At 44.1% G+C, this 23952-nt stretch overlaps 1 protein-coding gene across 1 annotated transcript in view; it reads left to right on the top strand.

Annotated features, from left to right (window-relative positions):
* The window catches only part of LOC126470529 (liprin-alpha-1), a 1209312-nt gene that overhangs the window by 979496 nt on the left and 205864 nt on the right, over positions 1-23952 (top strand). Inside the window, exons 6-8 of the mRNA XM_050098447.1 lie at positions 8594-8668; positions 14994-15113; positions 22933-23010. Coding sequence (XP_049954404.1) covers positions 8594-8668; positions 14994-15113; positions 22933-23010 — 273 coding nt within the window. The remainder of the gene's footprint in view (positions 1-8593; positions 8669-14993; positions 15114-22932; positions 23011-23952) is intronic.

Genomic DNA, 23952 nt, shown 5'->3' with positions numbered 1-23952 from the left:
AGTAGATGCCCATCTCCCTGGGGCATCAGGACTCCCGGCAATGGCCATCCTGCCAGGTGGCTATTGCTGCGGCTGGGTGGCGCCCGTGGGGAGGGCCCTTGGTCGGAGTAGGTGGCATCAGGGCGGATGACCCGCAATGAAGCGTGGTACATCATCTCTCGCTGGCGGCCAGCCACCAGTAGTCTCTAAGCGTTCGAGGGCTCATTTTAAAGCTAACGTTTATGACCCCAAATCGTTACCCTCCCTGGCCACACCATGGGAGGAACGAAAGGCAATGAATGACAGTGACGTGTATTCGCCCAGGTATCTCGTCTGTACCAGAGCTGATGGTGACTCGTTTGTATCCGTGAAACCTCAGTTCTTTGTAGAGTATTTAGAGGACAAGTTTGGGGAGGTGGAGGGCTTGTCCAAAATGCGCTCTGGGTCAGTTTTGATAAAAACGGCATCCTCTGCCCAGTCACGCAGGTTACTTGCTTGTGACAAGTTGGGAAATGTTAACGTTACCATCACCCCACATAAGAGTTTAAATATGGTCCAGGGTATTATTTTCCATCGGCACCTACTTTTGCAGTCTGATGACGAGCTGCGCGCCAATTTAGAGCGCCGTGGTGTACATTTCGTCCGGCGCGTTCATTGGAGTCCGAGGGACAATCAGGTAGCTACCGGTGCCTTCATCTTGGCCTTCGAAGGTGATACATTACCAGAGAAGGTCAAGGTGATGGTCTACCGATGTGACGTCAAACCCTATATCCCTCCCCTGATGCGGTGCTTTAAGTGCTGGAAGTTCGGTCACATGTCCTCTCGCTGTACTTCTAACCTCACATGTCGAGATTGTGGACGCCCATCTCATCCCGATACTCCATGTGCCACGCCTCCCATCTGTGTCAACTGCGGGGAGCACCATTCACCTTGCTCGCCAGACTGCTGAATCTCCCAGAAAGAACGCAAAATCATGGAATATAAGACCCTGGACCGACTGACCTACACTGAGGCTAAGCGGAAATTTGAACGACTACATCCCGTGCGCATGATGTCATCTTATGCCTCCACTGTCACTCCTGCTCCAGCTCCTTCAGCTACAAGTCATACCATCAGCTCTCAGAGTCAGAGGACCTCACCTGCCTCCTTGACGATGGGGGCCCCTTCTCTCGCTGTTGCTCCCACACCATCTACCTCGAGAGCAGCACCCACTAAACCACTGGGGACACCAGTCCCCACTTCTAAGCCGGAGAAGCGTAAGTCTTCTTCGGCTTCTCTCGCTCGGAAGGGATCCCTTGGGTCACTCCCTTCCCAGGTTCATACCAGCGGCACAGCAGACACCAACCAGTGGCTGAAGACGCCACAGGTCGCTGGTCGACGGGCTTCGCGATCCTCTTCGGTCCCAGAGACTGACTCCAATAAGCCCTCTCAACAACGTCAACCAAAGGAACAGCGAGAGAAAACGACTTTGAAGACCCGTAAGACCAAGACCCCTGCGGCGGCACCTACTCCACCGCTACCTAAAAGCTCTGCATCTGACGATGAGGTGGAGATCCTTGCGTCCGCTGAGGACCTCGATCTCGCCGTTCCCTCAGACGCAATGGATAGCACTTGCACGGGTGCTCCATCGGAGGCAGCGGGTGACCCAGCGGCGTAATCTGCCTTCCCAGTCCCGTCACGCCTTTCTCCGCCATGGACAATACCACCCTCCAGTGGAACTGTAGCGGTTTCTTCCACCATCTAGCTGAGCTGTGCCAACTTATCAGCCTTCACCCTTTCTTCTGCATTGCTCTTCAGGAAACTTGGTTTCCAGTAATGCGAACCCCCGCCCTCCGTGGCTATCGGGGTTATTATAAGAACCGGGCAGCATATGAAAGGGTGTCTGGTGGCGTCTGCCTCTATGTCCTTCACTCTCTGCACAGCGAGTCTGTCCCTCTCCACACACCTTTAGAGGCTGTCGCTGTTCGGGTGTGGACGCCACAGGCTGTTACCGTCTGCAGTCTTTACCTTCCACCGGATGGTGATGTCTCGCAGCATGTCCTGGCTGCGCTGATAGCCAAATTGCCGCCACCTTTCTTGCTATTGGGCGACTTCAACGCCCATAACCCTCTGTGGGGTGAGTCAGTGGAAACAGGTCGAGGCGCCACCGTTGAGCAAATATTGTCGCAGCTCGATCTCTCGATTTTAAATGATGGTGCCTTCACACACTTCAGTGTGGCGCATGGCACATACTCCGCCATTGACCTTTCAATCTGTAGCCCTAGCCTCTTACCGTCTGTCCAATGGAGTGTGCATGACGACCTGTGTGGTAGTGACCACTTTCCGATCTTTCTGTCACTACCACAGCGTCACTCTTCTGGGCGCCCTAGCAGATGGGCTATGAATAAGGCTGACTGGGACTTGCTCTCCTCCACTGCCGCTATTGAGCCTCTCTCTAATGATGACATTGATGCGGTGGTTCAATCGGTCACCACCGGCATCGTTACTGCCGCCGAATCTGCCATTCCCCGTTCCTCTGGGTCCCCTCGGCGGCGGACTGTGCCTTGGGGGTCGCCTGAGATCGCTGCAGCGATTAAAGATCGCCGGCGGGCGCTACAACGTCACAAGCGACATCCCTGCATTGAACACCTCATCACCTTCAAACGGCTGCGAGCGCGGGCCCGCCGCCTTATCCGCCAAAGCAAGCAGGAGTGCTGGGAGCGGTATGTGTCCACCATTGGCCTCCATGTCTCTCCATCGCAGGTCTGGGCCAAGATCCGACGCCTCTATGGCTATCGGACCCCTGTCAGCGTCCCTGCGCTCTCACTGAATGGAGCAGTTTGTACAGACTCCGACGAAATTGCCAACAGCTTGGCAGAGCATTTTGCTCTTAGTTCCGCTTCTTCCAATTACCCGTCGGAGCCTTTCGTTTCGCACCCACCACCCAGAATCTTACAATGCTCCATTCGGTGAGTGGGAATTTCGCAGTGCCCTAGCCGCTTGTCCTGATACCGCTCCTGGGCCAGATGGCATCCACTGTCAGATGCTGAAACACCTTTCAGTGGACTGCCAGCGGCGCCTTCTCGATCTTTACAACCGTCTTTGGGTCGAGGGGGAGTTTCCGTCGCGATGGCGGGAAAGCGTTGTCGTCCCCGTTTTGAAACCTGGAAAGAGCCCTCTGGAGGTGGACAGCTACTGTCCCATTAGCCTCACCAACGTTCTTTGCAAGTTGCTTGAGAGGATGGTGAGCCGGCGCTTGAATTGAGTACTGGAGTCTCGGGGCCTTCTGGCTCCGTCTCAGGGTGGGTTCCGTAAAGGCCGCTCCGCCACCGACAATCTGGTGAGCCTGGAGTCGGCCATTCGTACTGCCTTTGCCCGCCGTCGACACCTGATCGCTGTCTTTTTCGACATGCGGAAGGCGTACTATACGACATGGCGTCATCACATCCTTTCTACGCTTCATGGATGGGGTCTTCGGGGTCCTCTGCCGATCTTTATCAGAAATTTTCTGTCGTATCGTACCTTCCGCGTGCAAATCGCGGCCTCATATAGTTCCTCCCACGTCCAGGAGACTGGTGTGCCACAGGGTTCTGTTTTAAGTGTCTGCCTGTTTTTAATAGCCATTAACGGGCTCGCTGCGGCCGTGGGAAATTCTGTCTCTGCTTCCCTGTATGCTGACGACTTCTGCCTCTACTACAGCTCTACTGGCATTGCAGCTGTTGAACGTCAGTTACAGGGCGCTATCCGCAAGGCGCAGTCTTGGGCTGTAGCTCATGGGTTCCAGTTTTCGCCAGCCAAGACCTGCGTTATGCATTTCTGCCGGCGACGTACTGTCCACCCGGAGCCGCGGCTTTATCTTGCCGGCGAACTTCCTTCAGTGGTGAAATCACACAGGTTTTTGGGTGTGGTTTTCGATGCCCGGTTGACTTGGCTGCCTCATATCCGGCAGCTCAAACAGGCGTGTTGGCGGCACCTCAATGCTCTGCGATGCTTGAGCCACACCCGCTGGGGCGCCGACCGATCTACCCTGTTACGGCTCTACCAGGCGTTAATCCAGTCTCGCCTGGATTTGGGAGCCTGGCTTATGGCACAGCATCCCCATCTGCGTTGCGGGTGCTGGACCCAATCCTCCATAGCGGGATACGCCTTGCCACTGGTGCTTTCCGCACCAGCCCTGTGGACAGCATACTAGTGGAGGCAGGTGTCCCTCCACTGCGGTTACGACGCCAACAATTACTGGCAGCTTATGCTGCCCATGTTTTTAGCTTGCCCGGGCATCCAAATTACCGTGTCCTGTTCCCGCAGTCAGTCGTCCATCTGCCAGACCGTCGGCCCCGGTCGGGTTGTCCGATCGCCGTACGCGTCAAGGAGCTTCTCTCCGGCCTTGGGTTTTTCCCTGTTCCACCTCCTTTCCGGGCACTTCAGCGTACCCCCCCCCCCCCCCCCCCCCCCGTGGAGTGTGCCTCGCCCTTGGCTTCGGCTCGACTTGGCACAGGGCCCAAAGGACTCAGTACCTCCAGAGGCATTCCGCCGCCGCTTTTATTCCATCCTGGCCACGTATCAGGGCTCTGGCATAGTTTACACTGACGGCTCGATGGTCGCTGGTCGAGTCGGTTATGCGCTAACTCTAGGGGACCATTCCGAACAACGTTCCTTGCCGGATAGCTGCAGCGTTTACACTGCTGAGCTAGTCGCCATCTTTCGTGCCCTAGAGTATATCCGCTCCTGCTCAGGTGAGTCCTTCGTTATCTGTAGCGATTCCCTGAGCGGTTTACGAGCTCTCGACCAGTGTTTCCCTCGTTCCCGTCTGGTGCTGGCTATCCAGGGGTCCCTGCATACTCTTGCGCGTTGCGGCCGCTCTGTGGTCTTCGTGTGGACCCCAGGCCATGTTGGGATACCTGGCAATGAGAATGTTGACCGCCTGGCGAAAGAGGCCACTAGTAAATCATCTCTGGAGATTGGCCTCCCGGAGACTGATTTGCGGGCAGTCTTACGCCGCGAAGTTCTTTCGGTTTGGGACGCTGAATGGCGCAATCTGCCCACGCCCAACAAACTCCGTCCAATCAAGGTGACGACGACTGTGTGGCGGTCGTCCATGCGGGTCTCCCGCAAGGAGTCTGTTGTCCTCTGCCGGCTGCGCATTGGGCACACTCGGTTTACGCACGGCCACTTATTGCGCCGTGAGGACGCACCTCTATGTCGCTGCGGCTCCGTTTTATCTGTGGTCCATATTTTATTGGAGTGTCCGCTTTTAGCTGTGCTCAGGCAGTCGTTCGCACTGCCTGACACTCACCCTGCCCTTTTAACAGATGATTCTGCTACGGCTGACTTAGTTTTACGTTTTATTCGGGCAGGGGGTTTTTATCATTTAATCTAAGTGTTTCTGTTTTATCTTATTGTTTTGTGTTGATTCTGGCCTTTGGCCTCCGGTTTTAAACTGATTTTTTAATGTGTTTTAAGTGGTTGGCTTTTCCTTTTTTATTTCTATGGTCGGCCAACCACCGTCACACTGTGTGATTTTAGTTCGTTTTGTCTGGTCTTTGTCTCAGTTTCTCTTGTTCTGTGTCGTCTGTGCTTTATTCTGTTAATCGTTTTTATTCTCTGTGGGTGTTTTTAGTACTTGGAAAAAGGGACCGATGACCGTAGCAGTCTGGTCCCTTTAATCCCACAAACCAACCAACCAGTTAGAGAATTAGTGATGGCAAGATTCTTTGTTAGAACGACAAAGGAGAAGAAACAGGGGTATCACTCAGATTATATGTAAGAATATGACGATTCCAAATTTATATAAAAATCACTCAGATTATATGTAAGAGTATGACGATTCCAAATTTATATAAAAATTTCGTACTACTCTTACTTTTTGATCTCATGCTTGAGAAACTGGAGCACATGAATGAAATGTGAAACTATTTCTTAACATAAAACTTTCTGCTTGTATTAGTCCCAATAGGAATTTGATATCGGTACTTCGTGAATTATATTCTGTTACATTATTAATGTAAATGAGGTAAATAAAAATGACCTTTTGTGCCAAAACAGTCTCACTTATTTGGCGTGTATTACAGTTGCTACAATATCAGAAAAGCCTATTTCATTTTGTCTAGCAGACAGTGACAAAATAGACATAATAAAATCGAGAGACCACACCAGTATTGGGTACTATTCGTATTAACAGCTTTTCCAGTATTAGAAGACGACATTTTGATTTTTCATGTAGAAAAACGTTTGACGAACTTTGATGAGGTAAAAGATTTTTTCGCAGAAAATAGAGCATATCGTGCAAAGCTGTAGAAAGATTAGAGAGAAAAAAATGCTGGGACCTAAGGATTCAAGAAATGTGTACTTTCTTGCTTATCTATTTTCTTTACTGGTTTTATGTTTCCTATACAGTATTTAATTTTATGTCACAGAAAAGTGAAGTTATTAGCTTAAAGGCAACAAAAGATGTCAAACAGACCGACTGGAAGCAGGACAGACACCACAGGACATTTTAATTTCCACTGTCCTGTATTTAGGTTTGATGGCTTCCATTACAAAATATGCACGTTTGAATTCCACAGAACGAAATACAGTGACATGGCGTGTGTGAAGAGGCATGACACTGCACTTTGACACACTTAAGACCAAATAACATGTCTTACATTTCCTCGAACATACACTGGTACCCAAAATTAAAGCTCAAACCGCTGTTTCTAACTCACGATATAATCATACAAACTGTCAACAGATGTCCGTACAATCGTATTCCACACGGAAGATGGCATTCCGGTCAATGGACAACCAGCCAATGATGACGTTAGGACATCTATCAGACGGATTGGTGTTCGCTGGGTAGTCTCACATCCACAATCGCTGTGTAGACAGTCACAGACGATGCAGTATGGCATAGAGAAGACGCCTGTCAGACACTCTGCGGTGGAAGGCAATAGAAAGAGTGGAAGCAGGACAGTCGCAAACTGATGTGGCCCGATGGCTTAATGTAAATTATTCTGTTGTTTCTCGGGTTTAGCGACCGTTTACAGAGACCGAAACTGTATCCTGAAGACCAGCGCACGGCCGACCATGTGTGACATCCCAAGAAGAGGACCGTTATTTGGCTCTAAGGGCACGACAGTACTGACTTAGTACAGCACGGCAACTGGCATGTGACCTCTCAGCATCCTCTGGACGTGTTGCATCGTGGCAAACTGTGGAGTCGTCAACATGCCACCTGGAAGGTCAAGCAGTGGGCCAATCTTCTTTTCACAGATGAATCCCGATTTGGTCTGTACAGCGATTCTCGAAGGATTCGCATCTAGAGAGAACGTGGAGCACGATTTCGGGACTCAAACATTGTGGGAAGATACCAGTATCGCGGAGGACCCCTAATAGTGTGGGCGGGGATAACGTTGACCACCGAACACCTCTTCATGAAATTGTACTGGTGAATCGGCAAGGTTTAACTGCTGTCAGGTGTGACGAGATCTTGGGACCTCATGTGCGATTGTTGCCAGGTGCTGTGGGCCCGCCGGCCGCGGTGGTCTAGCGGTTCTAGGCGCTCAGTCCGGAGCCGCGCGACTGCTACGGTCGCAGGTTCGAATCCTGCCTCGGGCATGGATGTGTGTGATGTCCTTAGGTTAGTTAGGTTTAAGTAGTTCTAAGTTCTAGGGGACTGATGACCACAGATGTTAAGTCCCATAGTGCTCAGAGCCATTTGAACCATTTTTTTGCTGTGGGCCCAGAGTTCGTATTGATCGACGATAATGCTCGACCTCGTAGAGCACGGATGGTTGATGTTTTCTTGGAAACAGAAGATTTTGCACACATGTCGTGCCCTGCTCGCTTTCCCGATTTGAATCCTATAGGGCATGCCTAGGATGCACTAAGGAGACGGGTTGCATCACGTCAGCATCCAACATTTCCGAGCAGCTCTGTAGGAAGAATGGGCGTTATTGCCTCAACATAAGATTAATGACATCATTCACAGCATGCCCCGTCGTTGTCAGGCCTCTATTGTATTGCTGCCAGAGGTGATCGCATGCCATAGTAAGTACGTCAACCAGTTGCTGGAATGTGTGTGTAAATCCGTTAAGTTGGAGAAAACGGAGAACATTTTTGTATAGAGTTATGCATGATCCAGTTGTTTACGTTCTGTAATCTTTACATTGTTTCTACTTTACTTTCACTTTTTTATACTATTTTGTGGCAAAATAAACGCAACCTTGCAAAATTTCCATTTGTTACTTTAATTTTGGACATCAGTGTATATGTTTTATATATCAAGCTCTTAAGAAAGCTGTGCGCTACAAAGTGAACATATTTTTAAAAAATATATTTTTGTAAATCTTTGACGTCCTGTCTCAAACGCTCGAGAGGGAAAGGAGTGGCGTCACTATCAAGATTTTGACCCGGTTCGGAAGTATTGTAGATCCGAGGTTGCCCTTATATTGTATTCAATCCTCAAGATTATACACAGACTTGTTGATAATAGAGATGTTTGATTGTGCCCGTGTCCTGCCTGTAGGTATAATGGAACTGTTGCTGTTATGTGGTTTTGTCCCCCCCCCAAAAATAATACACTTAGACAATGAAATTCCTGAGCTTCAGGATTTTGTATTTTCAGAAGCTCTGAAAAATTTCTTTGTATGTGCAGGTTAGAGAACGACTGCGGGTTGCTCTGGAGAGGGTGGCAGCCCTTGAAGAGGAGCTTTCAACTACCAAAGAAGAAGTAAGTAATGACTTTCTCTATAATACTCTTTCTTTCAAGTCCATTAATGGGACTAATACGTCACAATGTTTTCTCCTCCTTTTTTTTTACCTACATTCAAATTACTGTATTTGTGTTTCTTCTCTATTTTTCATGAAGTGAAGTTTGTCAACATTGGTTTTGATGAAAGTGCAAAATAATATACTTGATCCAAGGCTTTGGGGAAACATAGATAACTATTTTTTTTTTAGAAAAGAACAAGAAACTAAGAGACGGGTTTATCACTGGGTCAAGGGTGATAGGAAATGAATATTTTGTGTTTCAGGAAACATTGATGTCCTCGTTAAAATCGCTTGGTGGACCTAAATTTTGTGCTCATAACCTTTTATTCCACTCTTGCCTTGCAAGACAGTGCAGAAAATTAGATATTTCGCTAGAAGGTACAGCGTACTACTAACTGTTTGATGTTACAGTCACAGAAACTGAGTCTGTAGGATTCTGATGACAAAAGTATGAATATACTGTATATTTTTCAATTTATATACGTGGTCGAAAGTTTATTCGACAATAAAATCAGATATGTTATTCATGCTGGTCATTTTACACTTCTGCAGTGTGTCACACTGACTAATGTCATCCCTGAATAAATGTACTTAGAGTCTATGGTTAATGTTGCAAATTGTATAAACAGATGCCTGCTAGATATAATTGTGTGAACCTTATACATTATAATTACTTTCCTTTATGCTATGAATACTTGTTCTGTAAGTCAGAATATTGTTCTGTGGGCATCAGTGAATGAAAATATGCGGAAGATACTAACGTACCGATTTCTGTGTCCCCCAAGTTAGCAATTATTCTAATGGTAAAAGTACTAAATATAATTTTTAACAAGCTTATTGCAAGGTTTTTGTAGTTCAAATTTCACAAGTACACAGATCCAAGAACTTTTAACTTTCTATCCTCTTTATTATTTTATGTTTATACACAACGTTGATAGGAGGTGGGATATTTTTGACAGTGCAGTACTTTCTCAGTTTCGTTTTCTGATAATGTGGAAATAGTCTATTTGTAAAAAACAACATAATAACTTCAACAAAAACAGTACTTACAGTTTTCCTTGTGGATGCTTCTTTACTCGACTTGGCAATAATGCTTGTATGTCTGCAAAAAGGACTAGTTCTGCCTCCTGATTCAAATGAAGACTATGAATGTAAAGCAAGAACAGTAATGGGCCCATGTTTCAGTCCTTCAGAACAGTCATTTCTCCCCATGCAGATGACAGTGATGTGGGATCCCTAATTCTATTGCTTACACATCCTAGTGTAACTTTCTGCATCTTATTTCTTAAACAGCAACTACAAAAGGAATTTGCTGTACAAAGCATTCCATAAAACTTAGTTTCTTTATTATATATTATTGCTGACACAATAAAATGCCCTTCATAAGTCACATAACATCCCAGTATCTGATATTTTATGCTTCTGTATAAAAATTTTATGTGTTCAGTGAAAGTACAAATACCTGCTTCAGCAGAGCAGCCTTCGGATGTCCACACTGTGGTTTACTAAGTATTCCATTACTAAACAAGTAGATAACGATCCGCAAACAAATTGACTTTTTGAAAATTTTGGAAAATGATGTAAAGGTTAAAACTGACCAGTATTGCAGTCTTCATAAAGAGAGGCTTAGAACAACAAATTTTAATTTACCCAGGAGAATGTCATGAATTAATGATGTATTACACATATGCTTGAGTGTGTTACATACTATAGGGCCACAGTTTTTAAATGGGTCTTGAACTGAAGGACAAGGACTGTCAGACATGCCACACACAAGCATGTTATGATGACTTCTCTGTCCATAAATTCTGTGCGAAAGGCAAAAACTCCAAGGCTGTAGGAAACTATTTAAAATTCTGAGTTAGTGAAGTAAATGGTTGTCCACCTTGAATGTTTAAGATAATGCATATGAGGTGAATCTAAAATTGTGTAATATGTAACTGAGCTCTTATATCTCTGTATCAGATAGTATACACTGAGCAGCCAGAACATTATGACCACCGACCTATTATTAATATAAAGCCGTCCAGGCAATAACAGTGTCACCTGGTGAGGGATGACTTCTAATCAGACACACGTGTGGTGCATGTAGTACCAGTGAGCATGCTGTGCCCATGTTGAATGGAGAAAGTGCGCAATCTATCTGAGTTTGACCGTGGGTAGATTTTGATGGCCCAGAGGTTTGGCACGAGAATTCCAGAAACTGCACGACTTGTCGGGTGTTCGAGGAGTGCTGTGGTGAATGTCTTCAACATGTTACGAAACCAATGTGAAACCATGTCCAGACGTCATGGATCTGGGTGCACACCCATTATTACAGACGTCACACGTCGTAGGCTGGGCATACCGGTAAGACAGGACAGGTGGCGAACTGTGGCGGAATACCATCATACTTTAATGCTGGGCAGAGCACAAATGTGTCTGAACACAGAGTGCACCGAACACTCGTAACTATGGGCATCCACAGCCGATGGCCCATGCCAATGTTAACACCACGACCTCACCAACTACGAATGAAATGGACACGTGACCATTGTCACTGCAATTTGGCACAGTGCTAGAGCAATGCACGATCTGGTGAATCCCGACACCTTCTTCATCATACCGATGGGAGGACGCAAATCTCTCCTCATCCAGGGAAACAGCTCTTTGACACCTGTACTGCAGGGCGGAGACAAGCTGGCTTCGGCTCCATTATGCTCTGGGGAACATTCACGTGCGCATCCATGGGTCCAGTGCAAGATCTCATGGTGGTCAAGGAATATAGTTCACTGGTTGCAGACCACGTACACTCCTTCATGACGACCATGTCTCCAAACGGCAATGCATTTTTCAACAAGATAATGCGCCATGTCATAAAGCTAGCCGGCCGCTGTGGCCGAGGGGTTCTAGGCGCTTTAGTCTGGAACCGCGCGACCGCTACGGTGGCAGGTTCGAATCCTTCCTCGGGCATGGATGTGTATGATGTACTTAGTTAGGTTTAAGTAGTTCTAAGTTTTAGGGGACTGATGACCTCAGATGTTAAGCACCATAGGGCTCAGAGCCATTTGAACCATTTCATAAATCTATGGGTGTGATGGAGCGGTTCGAGGAACATGCTGGCGAGTTCCAATCGATGTGCTGGCTCCCCAACTCGTCAGATCTGAACCCAATCGAACAAATCTGGGATGTGGTTGAACGTGGCGCCAGAGCTTATCGCCCTTCTCTCAGGAATTTACGGGATTAGGTGAGTTGCGTGTACAGATGTGGTGCAACTCCCTCCAGCGACCTGCCAAGGCCTCATTGCTTCCATGCCACGACGCGTCGCCGTTGTTGTCCGTACCGAAGGTGGACATACTGGCTATTAGGTAGGTGGTCATAATTTTCTGGCCATTTGTGCGTGATCTGCAATGAATAGAAAAAGTAAATATAGGGAAAGCCAGTACCGAACCCTGTTTCGTAACAAAAGTTTGTAGAAAATTTTACCTATAAACAGAGACAGTGATGGTACGTGACGTAGTATTTGAATGTGCAGTGTCTAACTGATCACAGTGAATAAAGAAATGAACAAATCTAAAGGCATGCAACTACTTTCGTAATAGTTGTATTAGATTGCATCACACAGATGTTCAGTAACTTTGAATAAAACAGAAAGGGGTCAAATATAGTAAAACAATCCGAAACCGGTATAAAATGAGACTAAAATGATTTTCCAAATTGGCCAAGTTTCCGAATTACACAAAACTCACTAGGCTCCATAAAATCTGTCTGGCATCATTCTCAAAAATATAAATTCGTAATTATTCACGTATTTACGTACCTTCGGTCGTGCACTCTATATGTTCATTTACTTTAAGCTGTACTGTACAATAGAACCCAAGATTATTACATTAATTGATAAATAATGCGGAATTTCTGTAATTTTACCGTAACATTATTGTTGTAGATACATACATATTGTTTCCTGGTTTATTTGCTTTACATTTCACATTTTTTGCTTCATGCCAAGAAGGGAAACCTGTTTGAATTTCCTGCTCAGAATTGTTTTTCTACGCAATATTTTGCACTATACAGTAGTTCCAACAGCGCAGGAGACTGTGTGTGCAAACTGGATAACATCGTTTGTGCACGAAATAGCTTCTTCAGATGTATTAATCTTTCTAGGGACACGTTGCTCCACTTCCTCTTCGTTTGTTTCTTCCGGATCATCTTCTCTATCGTGGATTCCTGTTACATCTGTTGGTGAAGTAAATGTGGAGTGAGTTGACACAGAGTCATCACTTCGAATTTAGTCATCTGCACTACATGAAATGTTTCGCATTTTAATTAATTCAGCAATTGCTGCGACATTTACTTGAATTTCGATGGCCACAGAAGCATCATATGCGTGACTTCCAAACGCTGCCATATTGAAGCACTTGGTGACAGTTTGGGGCTTTATTTCTCTTACTGCCAAGCCAATACGGTTTACTGCATGTAGGACGGAAACTGATCCTGCAAGAGCAAATGCACCTGCGGCTTCTTCAATACTAAGTACAAGAAACTGCATCAATTATCGCCTTTAATGAGACTTGACTGTGTAAAGAACACCGTGGTCCATGGGTTTTGTGAGGCTGGTTGAACCTGGTGTTAACCAAGCCAGTTTCACGTTTGATAACTTGATTTTGGGGTGTCAGTTTGCATTGTATAGGAAGATGAGAACGCGACGATTTCATTTTTGAGTTGGCATTGAAAGATCCCAGACATTCTTCCATAAGACCACCCACCATCCACGCCTTTTTATCGCTTCGCTAAGTGACTGGAAGCCAACTGACTTCTATATTTTTGAAACAACGCGGTTTTGCCGCAGTTCCCGTCAGCAATGGCTTCTCCGTTTCACCTAACACGTTTCAATACAGCAGTCTTTCCTTAGACATTTTTCCGCCGGTGCATTTTTCACCTCGAATTGCTAGAGATTTTGAGAGCAATGCGCGATAAAACAGTCCCGTTTCATCGGCATTGATCACGTCTTTCGGGCCATAATTCGCAATTGGGTCGTACAGAATTGTCTTCCGTTCTGCTGCAACACTTTCGTGCACGCCTTACCTTCCCCACACACTTCATTCCACACGATGTTGTGCCTAGCTTTGAAACTGTCCAGACAGCCTGTGACTGGCTGGAACTCCGTATTTCCAAGCTCTTAAGCGACTTTCAGAGCCTCATGAAACATGGGTCCTTTTTTTTGTGCAGTTACGAACCTTTCCCACATACTATCTCGTTAATTTCTCCGTCGCCTTTCTTTCGATTTGCCCGTTCCCTTTCATCTATTCATCATAAACATGTGTTTTACCGCATGTGAAACGCATTAGTTCGCGCTCACAGTGTGTTGTCTTTGTCACTCCCGCCGATTACCTTAATCTTTTCGTTACGTGTTAGCGACACATAATTTTGTTCTGCGTCGTGTGTCACTTACAGTGCTACTAGTCAACTGAAACTGACAGAAAAGAATGCAGATAGTGCATTTCTTTGGAATGCTTGACGCTGACGGGTAAAACTATTGTTTGATGGAACAACACCCACCTATTTAACTGCGCAGAATGTAGCAGAGTGTTCGTAGGTGCGCAACAATGTTCCAGCACCCGTCAGTAATAACGGAAAAAGAGAAACACGGACAAACAGACCGCTTGCTTTTGATGTCCCGAAAGTGCGCGCAAGTTGTTCGTTGTTGTACATAGCAGAGTGGTTTGATTTCCACAGCCGCAGCACCGCGCTACCCCGAATCCCATTTAGTAGTGTAGAAGTTCTTTTTCGCTGTAATGAATTATTAATTAAGTCTTAAAAATTGCAGGCCGTTTCCGCGTTAGGCACGTTCCACCTTATAAAAAATTAGCATATAAAAGTGTATTGAACGCTTAGAGATTGAAATACTTGTACGGTTTGGGCAGATTTCCGAAATATACACGTTCCGCTTTGATCATATTGTACTGTAATATTGGTACCACATTTCCCTATACGGGACAATAAACGGGACAGAGCAGCTTTAAATGCAGCGAAGCATAGAAATTCCGCACAGAAATTGAGACAGTGTATGATTAATATATTATAAAAGACACGCACTTAATCATGTATAAAGCTGATAAGGGTTCTATCGCATTGTGAACCTTGACATTCTATGACTGTTTTAATTTCTGTCAACAATTAAAGTGGATAAGAATCTGTTGTTAAAGAAGTAGCTGTTCAACACAATCATTGTATAAAATTTCTAGAGTTATGGATTTGTGTTTTGTGAACTGTGTTAATGAATCACTGTGTTATCTCCATTTCAGTTACAGCAGTACAAATTAGGTCGTGTTCCAGCTGATGAGAGTAGTAGACCAAAGGAAAATGGTCAACAGGATGAAGAACATAAGGGTGATCAAGCAACAGCCCATGCTGCCCTTACTAAGGTAATGCCTTGTGTCGGTGCGTGACAGAAGTAACTATTGAACATCTATTGTGGTCTTACACTGTGTATTAACGTCTGAAATGAAATTTATATTCAGGGTCTTTTAATTGGTTAAAGCTCAACTCAGGCTCTGTTTTGTCAAACTGATATTTTAATTTGGCTAGCACACAAGGGTCAATGGTGACATTTGTTATTAACAGTATAAATCATTCATGGTTGTATTATCTCTGGAAATAGTGCATCCTCTGATACTTTCCTAATTCAAAGTAGCTGGAGAACTTATTTTGGGAACAACTGTGTGTCTTCAAAGACTAATGAAGTGAAAGCTTCTATTCAAATTAAGTTCATTCATTTGATAAACTAAACATGTCTAATCATCTTTATTTAATTAAGTGTGCGGAAGTTAAGTCTTGTTTGTTTTCATTTACCTTTGTTTTCTTAAAAGGGAACACAGTCTAATTCTCAAACGTAACTATTCTCAGTTACGAATAAATGTTCATTTCCGGTTGTTTCTCATTGTACTGGAATTGCTGTAGTTTGCAGATTTGTGGTAGTTGTATGCTTAAACAAGTACTGCATGTGGACTTTTATACTGCTTCTCCTAATAAATCAACTGCCTACACTTAGTTTTGAAATGCCTTTTTGCATGGATATCGGTATTTGCTGTAGGGTTTACATGTTATTGGATGAAAATGTTGTAGACATGAATGTAGTGAAAGTTTCTAGATAAAAATTAATTTTTAGATACTCATAAATTAACTGAAAGCAGCATGATGTAACATTTGTGATACATGAAGAAAAAAGTGATAATGAGTTTGCCTCTACTTACATTGAAAAAGAATGGATTATTCTGTTTATTGCATTTAGTTTATTTTATCTATGCTTCCCCTCCATATAAAGTGATCTATGTATTTAGTTCTTTTTCATTTCACAAGAGGTATTTGACATACCAATAACATTATGCTGCCAAATTATTATGCTGCTCCACACAATGTTTTTCTTTCTAAAAAATGCCATGTTATCATGACAAGTTTTCCCTCCATTCACCATTGAGCTGTGTGTCTGTAGTAGATTGTAACTTACTGGTATTGTCCTAATTGTAAGTAGGCCTAGATCGAGAACTGACATTGGGAACCACTGTGTGTCTTCAGAAAGTAATGAAGTTAAATCTTCTAGTCAAATTAAGTTGACTCACTTGATCAGCTAAACATTTGTTTCTCCATTTTCTGATTCTTTCCTTCCCCTGTCTTATAAGGCACAGGTTCTACATGGTAACTTTTATCTGACAATTCACAAGTTCAAAAGGTGTATTCAGTGGTGGCGTGCCACTAATGAGTTGTTTGTATTCCCCAATCAACAGTGGCTTCTATGTTTTTTATGATTGGAGAGGAAGTACATGGAATTTTACAATTCCCTGCCATGCCTTGTGAAGTTTCATGACATGAAAGCCTTACGAAATGCAGGAATTGTATATGTGGTGGTAAATTGAGTGCTGTTACATGGTTTCTTGAGTTTGTCATTGTAGCATGTAACATCATGTAAAAAAAAGTATTGTCTTTTCAAGTAATATTTTGTGTATGCTATAATCCATGACCTCCAAACATTCAGTACTCTCCTCGTTATATCAGAATACCGATTTCTCAGGAACGCAGCATTCATATGACGAATCTCATCTGCTTATCCAAGCATAAAATTTCAGTTTCACACTTTGTCTATTTTGATTATTTGTTTTATCAGGTATGTTAATGAGTGTTATTTCTGCCACTGAAGTTTTACTTTTTTTATTTGGTCTGCAATATATCTGCAATTGATTACTTTCCTTTTTTTATGTTTACTATGTAAATCTGATAATGAAATGTGTGCCTGTCAGGTGACTGAAATATTTATGGGTATCATAAGGTCTATTGAGCCTCATGATAAAAGAGGTTATGAAATTTATGAAATCAACATTTCTACACCTACATCCATACTCCGCAAGCCACCTGACTGTGTGTGGCGGTGGGTATCTTGAATACCTCTATCGGTTCTCCTTGCTTGTATTGTTCGTGGAAAGAAAGATTGTTGGTATGCCTCTGTGTGGGCTCTAATCTCTCTGATTTTATCCTCATGTTCTCTTCGCGAGATACACTCCTGGAAATGGAAAAAAGAACACATTGACACCGGTGTGTCAGACCCACCATACTTGCTCCGGACACTGCGAGAGGGCTGTACAAGCAATGATCACACGCACGGCACAGCGGACACACCAGGAACCGCGGTGTTGGCCGTCGAATGGCGCTAGCTGCGCAGCATTTGTGCACCGCCGCCGTCAGTGTCAGCCAGTTTGCCGTGGCATACGGAGCTCCATCGCAGTCTTTAACACTGGTAGCATGCCGCGACAGCGTGGACGTGAACCGTATGTGCAGTTGACGGACTTTGAGCGAGGGCGTATAGTGGGCATGCGGGAGGCCGGGTGGACGTACCGCCGAATTGCTCAACACGTGGGGCGTGAGGTCTCCACAGTACATCGATGTTGTCGCCAGTGGTCGGCGGAAGGTGCACGTGCCCGTCGACCTGGGACCAGACCGCAGCGACGCACGGATGCACGCCAAGACCGTAGGATCCTACGCAGTGCCGTAGGGGACCGCACCGCCACTTCCCAGCAAATTAGGGACACTGTTGCTCCTGGGGTATCGGCGAGGACCATTCGCAACCGTCTCCATGAAGCTGGGCTACGGTCCCGCACACCGTTAGGCCGTCTTCCGCTCACGCCCCAACATCGTGCAGCCCGCCTCCAGTGGTGCCGCGACAGGCGTGAATGGAGGGACGAATGGAAACGTGTCGTCTTCAGCGATGAGAGTCGCTTCTGCCTTGGTGCCAATGATGGTCGTATGCGTGTTTGGCGCCGTGCAGATGAGCGCCACAATCAGGACTGCATACGACCGAGGCACACAGGGCCAACACCCGGCATCATGGTGTGGGGAGCGATCTCCTACACTGGCCGTACACCACTGGTGATCGTCGAGGGGACACTGAATAGTGCACGGTACATCCAAACCGTCATCGAACCCATCGTTCTACCATTCCTAGACCGGCAAGGGAACTTGCTGTTCCAACATGACAATGCACGTCCGCATGTATCCCGTGCCACCCAACGTGCTCTAGAAGGTGTAAGTCAACTACCCTGGCCAGCAAGATCTCCGGATCTGTCCCCCATTGAGCATGTTTGGGACTGGATGAAGCGTCGTCTCACGCGGTCTGCACGTCCAGCACGAACGCTGGTCCAACTGAGGCGCCAGGTGGAAATGGCATGGCAAGCCGTTCCACAGGACTACATCCAGCATCTCTACGATCGTCTCCATGGGAGAATAGCAGCCTGCGTTGCTGCGAAAGGTGGATATACACTGTACTAGTGCCGACATTGTGCATGTTCTGTTGCCTGTGTCTATGTGCCTGTGGTTCTGTCAGTGTGATCATGTGATGTATCTGACCCCAGGAATGTGTCAATAAAGTTTCCCCTTCCTGGGACAATGAATTCACGGTGTTCTTATTTCAATTTCCAGGAGTGTATATGCTGGAGGGAGCAATATACTGCTTGACTCCTTGGTGAAGGTATGTTCTCGAAACTTCAACAAAAGCCCGTACCGAGCTACTGAGCGTCTCTCTTGTAGTCTTCCACTGGAGTTTATCTATCATCTCCATAACGCTTTCGCGATTACTAAATGATCCTGTAACGAAGTGCGCTGCTCTCTGTTGGATCTTCTCTATCTCTTCTATCAACCCTATCTGGTACGAATCCCACACTGGTGAGCAATATTCAAGCAGTGGGCGAACAAGTGTACTGTAACCTACTTCCTTTGTTTTCAGATTGCATTTCGTTAAGATTCTTCCAATGAATCTCAGTCTGGCATCTGCTTTACTGACGATCAGCTTTATATGATCATTCCATTTTAAATCACTCCTAATGCCTACTCCCCAATAATTTATGGAATTAACTGCTTCCAGTTACTGACCTGCTATATTGTAGCTAAATGATAAATGATCTTTCTTTCTATGTTTTCGCAGGGCATTACACTTGTCTACATTGAGATTCAATTGCCATTCCCTGCACCATGCGTCAGTTCGTTGCAGATCCTCCTGCATTTCAGTACAATTTTCCATTGTTACAACCTCTCAATATGCCACAGCATCATCCGCAAAAAGCTTCAGTGAACTTCCGATGTTATCCACAAGGTCATTTATGTACGAGGTGCGGCTAGAAAAAAACCGGACTGATGCTGGAAAAAAAACATTTATTTACAATTATTTACAATTTCATGTTATCTCCTTCAATGTACTCTCCTCCTCGGTCTCTACACCGCTCCATACGAATTTTCCACTGTTCATAGCAATGCTGCAGATCATTTTCGGTAAGTCCATACATTACTTCCGTCGCTTTTTCTTTTACTGCTTCAACAGTCTCAAATCTAGTTCCTTTCAAAGCTGACTTGACTTTAGGGAAAAGAAAAAAGTCACAGGGGGCCAAATCAGGTGAGTAGGGTGGATGATCTAAGATGGGAATGTTGTGTTTTGCCAAAAACGTCTTCACTGACAACGCACTGTGAGCTGGGGCATTGTCTTGGTGAAGGATCCATGACTTTTTTCTCCACAAATCGTTCCGTTTTCTCCGTACTCGCTCACGTAGGGTAGCCAGGACGCTAATGTAGTAATGCTGATTCACTGTTTGTCCCTCTGGTACCCAATCAATGTGCACAATCCCTTTGATGTAAAAAAAAATCATCATTGCCTTGAATTTCGATTTTGACATTCGTGCTTTTTTTTGTCGTGGAGAACCAGGAGTTTTCCAATGCATCGATTGGCGTTTAGTTTCGGAATCGTAAGTAAAAAACCACGATTCATCGCAAGTAATAACATTTTGTAAGAAGGTGGGATCACTTTCAATGTTTTCCAGGATGTCAGAACAAATCATTCTTCGGCGTTCCTTCTGTTCAATTGTGAGACACTTTGGAACCATTTTTGAACACACTTTGTTCATGTTGAAACTTTCATGAAGAATCTGCCTAACACTTTCCTTGTCAACTCCTGTTAACTCAGACACTGCTCTGATTGTTAAACGGCGATCTTGTCGAACAAGTTTACCGATTTTTTCAATGTTTGCATCAGTTTTTGCTGACAATGGTCTGCCAGTGCGAGTGTCATCACTGGTGTCTTCGCAGCCATCTTTAAATCGTTTAAACCTCTCAAACACTTGTGTTCGCGATAAACAATCATCGCCGTACACTTGTTGTAACATTACAAACGTTTCACTTGCAGATTTTCCTAGTTTGAAACAAAATTTGATGTTAACATGCTGTTCTTTCTGTACACTCACCATTTTCCGACGCACAGACAAAACGTCAACTACTTAAAACAGACGCCACGGGCAGACTGAGTGCAGGAGGCAGATGAAACTCGAGCAGTAGGCGGAGCGAGAGTCACGTGACAGGCCACGCGACTTTCAGCCTTATTGCATTCGTTTTATTGTTTCACCAGTACTAGTCCGGTTTTTTTCTAGCCACACCTCGTATATTGTGAATAGCAACAGTCCTACGACACTCCTCTGCGGCACACCTGAAATCACTCTTACTTTGGAAGACTTCTCTCCATTGAGAATGACATGCTGCATTCTGTTATTTAGGAACTCTTCAATCCAATCACAAAATTGGTCTGACAGTCCATATGCTCTTACTTTGTTCATTAAACGACTGTGGGGAACTGTACCGAACGCTTTGCGGAAGTCAAACACGGCATCTACCTGAAACCCGTGTCTTTGGCCGTCTGAGTCTCATGGACGAATAGCAAGAGCTGGGTTGCACACGATCGTCTTTTTTGAAAGCCATGCTGATTCCTGCAGAGTAGAATTCTGGTCTCCAGAAAAGTCACTATACTCGAACATAATACGTGTTCCAAAATTCTACAACTGATCGACGTCAGATATATAGGTCTATAGATCTGCACATCTGTTTGACATCCCTTCTTGAAAACGGGGATGACCTGTGTCCTTTTCCAGTCCTTTGCAACGCTACGCTCTTCTAGAGACCTACGGTACACCGCTGCAAGAAGGGGGGGCCAAGTTCCTTCGCGTGCTCTGTGTAAAATCGAACCGGTATCCTATCAGGTCCAGCAGCCTTTCCTCTTTCCAGCGATTTTAATTGTTTCTCTATCCCTCTGTTGTCTATTTCTAAATCTACCATTTTGTTGTCTGTGCGACAATTTAGAGAGGGAACGACAGTGCAGTCTTCCTCTGTGAAACAGCTTTGGAAAAAGACATTTAGTATTTCAGCCTTTAGTGTGTCATCTGTTTCAGTACAAGGAATAAAGACCATGGTACATCTTCACATTTTTCATATATTCAGAATGTTTGCTCAAATGAAAGTCACGTAAATGGTACATAAAATTGTAGAAGCACTGTTATCGGAGACTTAAATCTCTGGATTTGTAATTTGACACTCTGCTTACGAAGGGATGTGTTTCTTTTGCAACCTCGAAAGTACTGTTTTGGGTCGTGTGTTGCTATTATTTTGGTTGTCAAAACAGTAAAAATGGTCTCGTAAACTGACACACAGCCTGGAGAGCGGTGTGTTGACCACATGCCCCTCCATATCCATTTCCAGACAGTACCATTGGGCCTTCATGGCATATTATGGGGAAGTTATTTGTTTAAAGCAGTAAAAAAGATGTAGGGCTGTTGTATGAATACTTAGATTTGCAGACTTACAAATGGAGAATGTCAGGCTGATATCAGATTGTGGCTAGAGTTAATGTCTCACAATTATGGAAAGCTCTTTCTTTCTTTCTTTCTTGTTTTATTAAATATGTTTTATAAAACAGAATACCTTTTATTTTTGGTATTTTTCTTTCACTGTGTGTGATATTTTTTCATATTTTTTGTGGGTTTGAGCTCACATTTCAGTTTTAGTAGTTCAGTAGGAGTTCTGTGAAACAACTGAATGTTGATTGACTTGATTAACAGCTTATGCAGTAACATTGTTTAGCATCTAGTTTATATGATGATAATTGCATCATGGAAATAATATGAAATTTTCAGACATTAAATCTAGATATGAAAACCTATTATTTTATAGCGGAAGTGAATTTCTATGCTCTGTGATATATATGTATAAAATTGTGTGTCAGTGGCGCCATTTGTGGGCAGGTGGGTGGCTGGTTGGGTGATTGAAATAGAAGAAAGAATGAGGAAAAAAATTCAAGTAAGAGATTTTTATCGGAAAATAGCACTAATTTGGCAGTATATTGCACTTGGTAATTCAGAAACCACATTTAAAATTTCCAGTTAAAAACTGAAATATTCTCTCATAACTGAGCAGCATGTTGCAAATCCAACTCTTCGTTTCATGCAGAAGTTTAGAAATAGTTCACTGAAGATTTCCATATTATGATACAGACTGAATTATTGTGACCCTTGGAAGTATATTTGATCTCTTGCACTACAAGCACTGTTTTCAAAACAGTTGTGAAGATTACATGACTGTAGTTATGTTCCCGTAGAATTATATTTCTCTCAAAACTTTTAAATGTTCCAGATGTAGATTATTAATCATTCACCTATTTGTTGCTCGCTGCTACAGTACAGTGCAACCTGGTATCTTAGAAATTGTTGTTTTGTAATGATACTGTATTGGCTTGAATTTTTATATTCCAGTAACATATTCAGTCTATGACCGTATCTCCTCCCCCTGACACTATTGCTGTGTAGTTGCTTTTATCACTCATAGATTCAGCTGAAATGGTGGTTGTTTTATGTTTTTGATGTTGTTGTAAGCATTGTTTCTTGCACGCAGCGTCTCTCTAATGGTGCCATCGAACCTGATTCTGATGTGGCACGTGTTCTTGAGCTGCAGAATACAGTAGATAAACAGGTGAGCAGTGGGAGTCACTCAATTAATTTTGTAAAACAGTGAAATCTGAAAACTTATACTACTATCTAAAATGAAGAGAGATTTTACTATTTCAGTAGTACCTTCCCCATGTGGAAAGAATACCGAGACTAATAAAATTTTTTGTCTCGGTAACTATACAAGTAAAAAAGACCTAAAACTAATAATAATAAAGTGGTATTGCTTTAAACATTTTAATTAAATAATGATGAACTTATTGTGTTAACATATTGGTTTTGTACTTTGTGTTCAAAAAAACGGTAATGTGGCTTTGCTTGTAATTAATTTTTGGTTATTTAGTGTGTGTGTGTGTGGGGGGGGGGGGGGGGGGTGGGTAGAGAGAGAGAGAGAGAGAGAGAGAGAGAGAGAGAGAGAGAGGGGTAGGGGGAGGGGGGGGGCAAGAGGGACTTTCGGAGTACATAAATATCATAAGACATACTGAACAGTAAACAGATAACTAAACTCAATATCTCAGAATAAGCTAATGTCCAAAAATATAATTTAACTCTTCATATGGCTTAAATAAAAAGTTAGCTCTTGTAAGAAATGTTTGTGTTCGTGTAGCTACATTTTTCAGAATGTAATAAGCATATTAAAAGCCCTGAAGAAAGTGTATGTGACTCTCCATAATAAGAGTTAAAAGTATGTTTGGTTGTGTCGTGAAATTATTCAGTTTCTTCAGATTCCCTGGAATGTAAGTATACAAGCTTAATGATGATACATGGCATGCAGTTATTGTTATTGCTGCACAGAGTTACAAAGCTGCCTGTCTTATTTTATTTGATTGTGTATGTTTATTTTTTGCAAGAGATTTACTGTATTTAATTGTACTGTAATCAGTGTGTGTTTGTGTTTTAGCTGGTTGAAGTTGTTTATTGTCATTTGTACTACCTCTAAATTCCAAGTTAGTGAAGATATGTAGTT

Source organism: Schistocerca serialis, chromosome 3, assembly GCF_023864345.2.
Source record: "Schistocerca serialis cubense isolate TAMUIC-IGC-003099 chromosome 3, iqSchSeri2.2, whole genome shotgun sequence".
NCBI lineage: Eukaryota > Metazoa > Arthropoda > Insecta > Orthoptera > Acrididae > Schistocerca > Schistocerca serialis.
The sequence above is the reverse complement of the archived record's forward strand: the minus strand, read 5'-3'. Positions and strand labels throughout refer to the sequence as shown.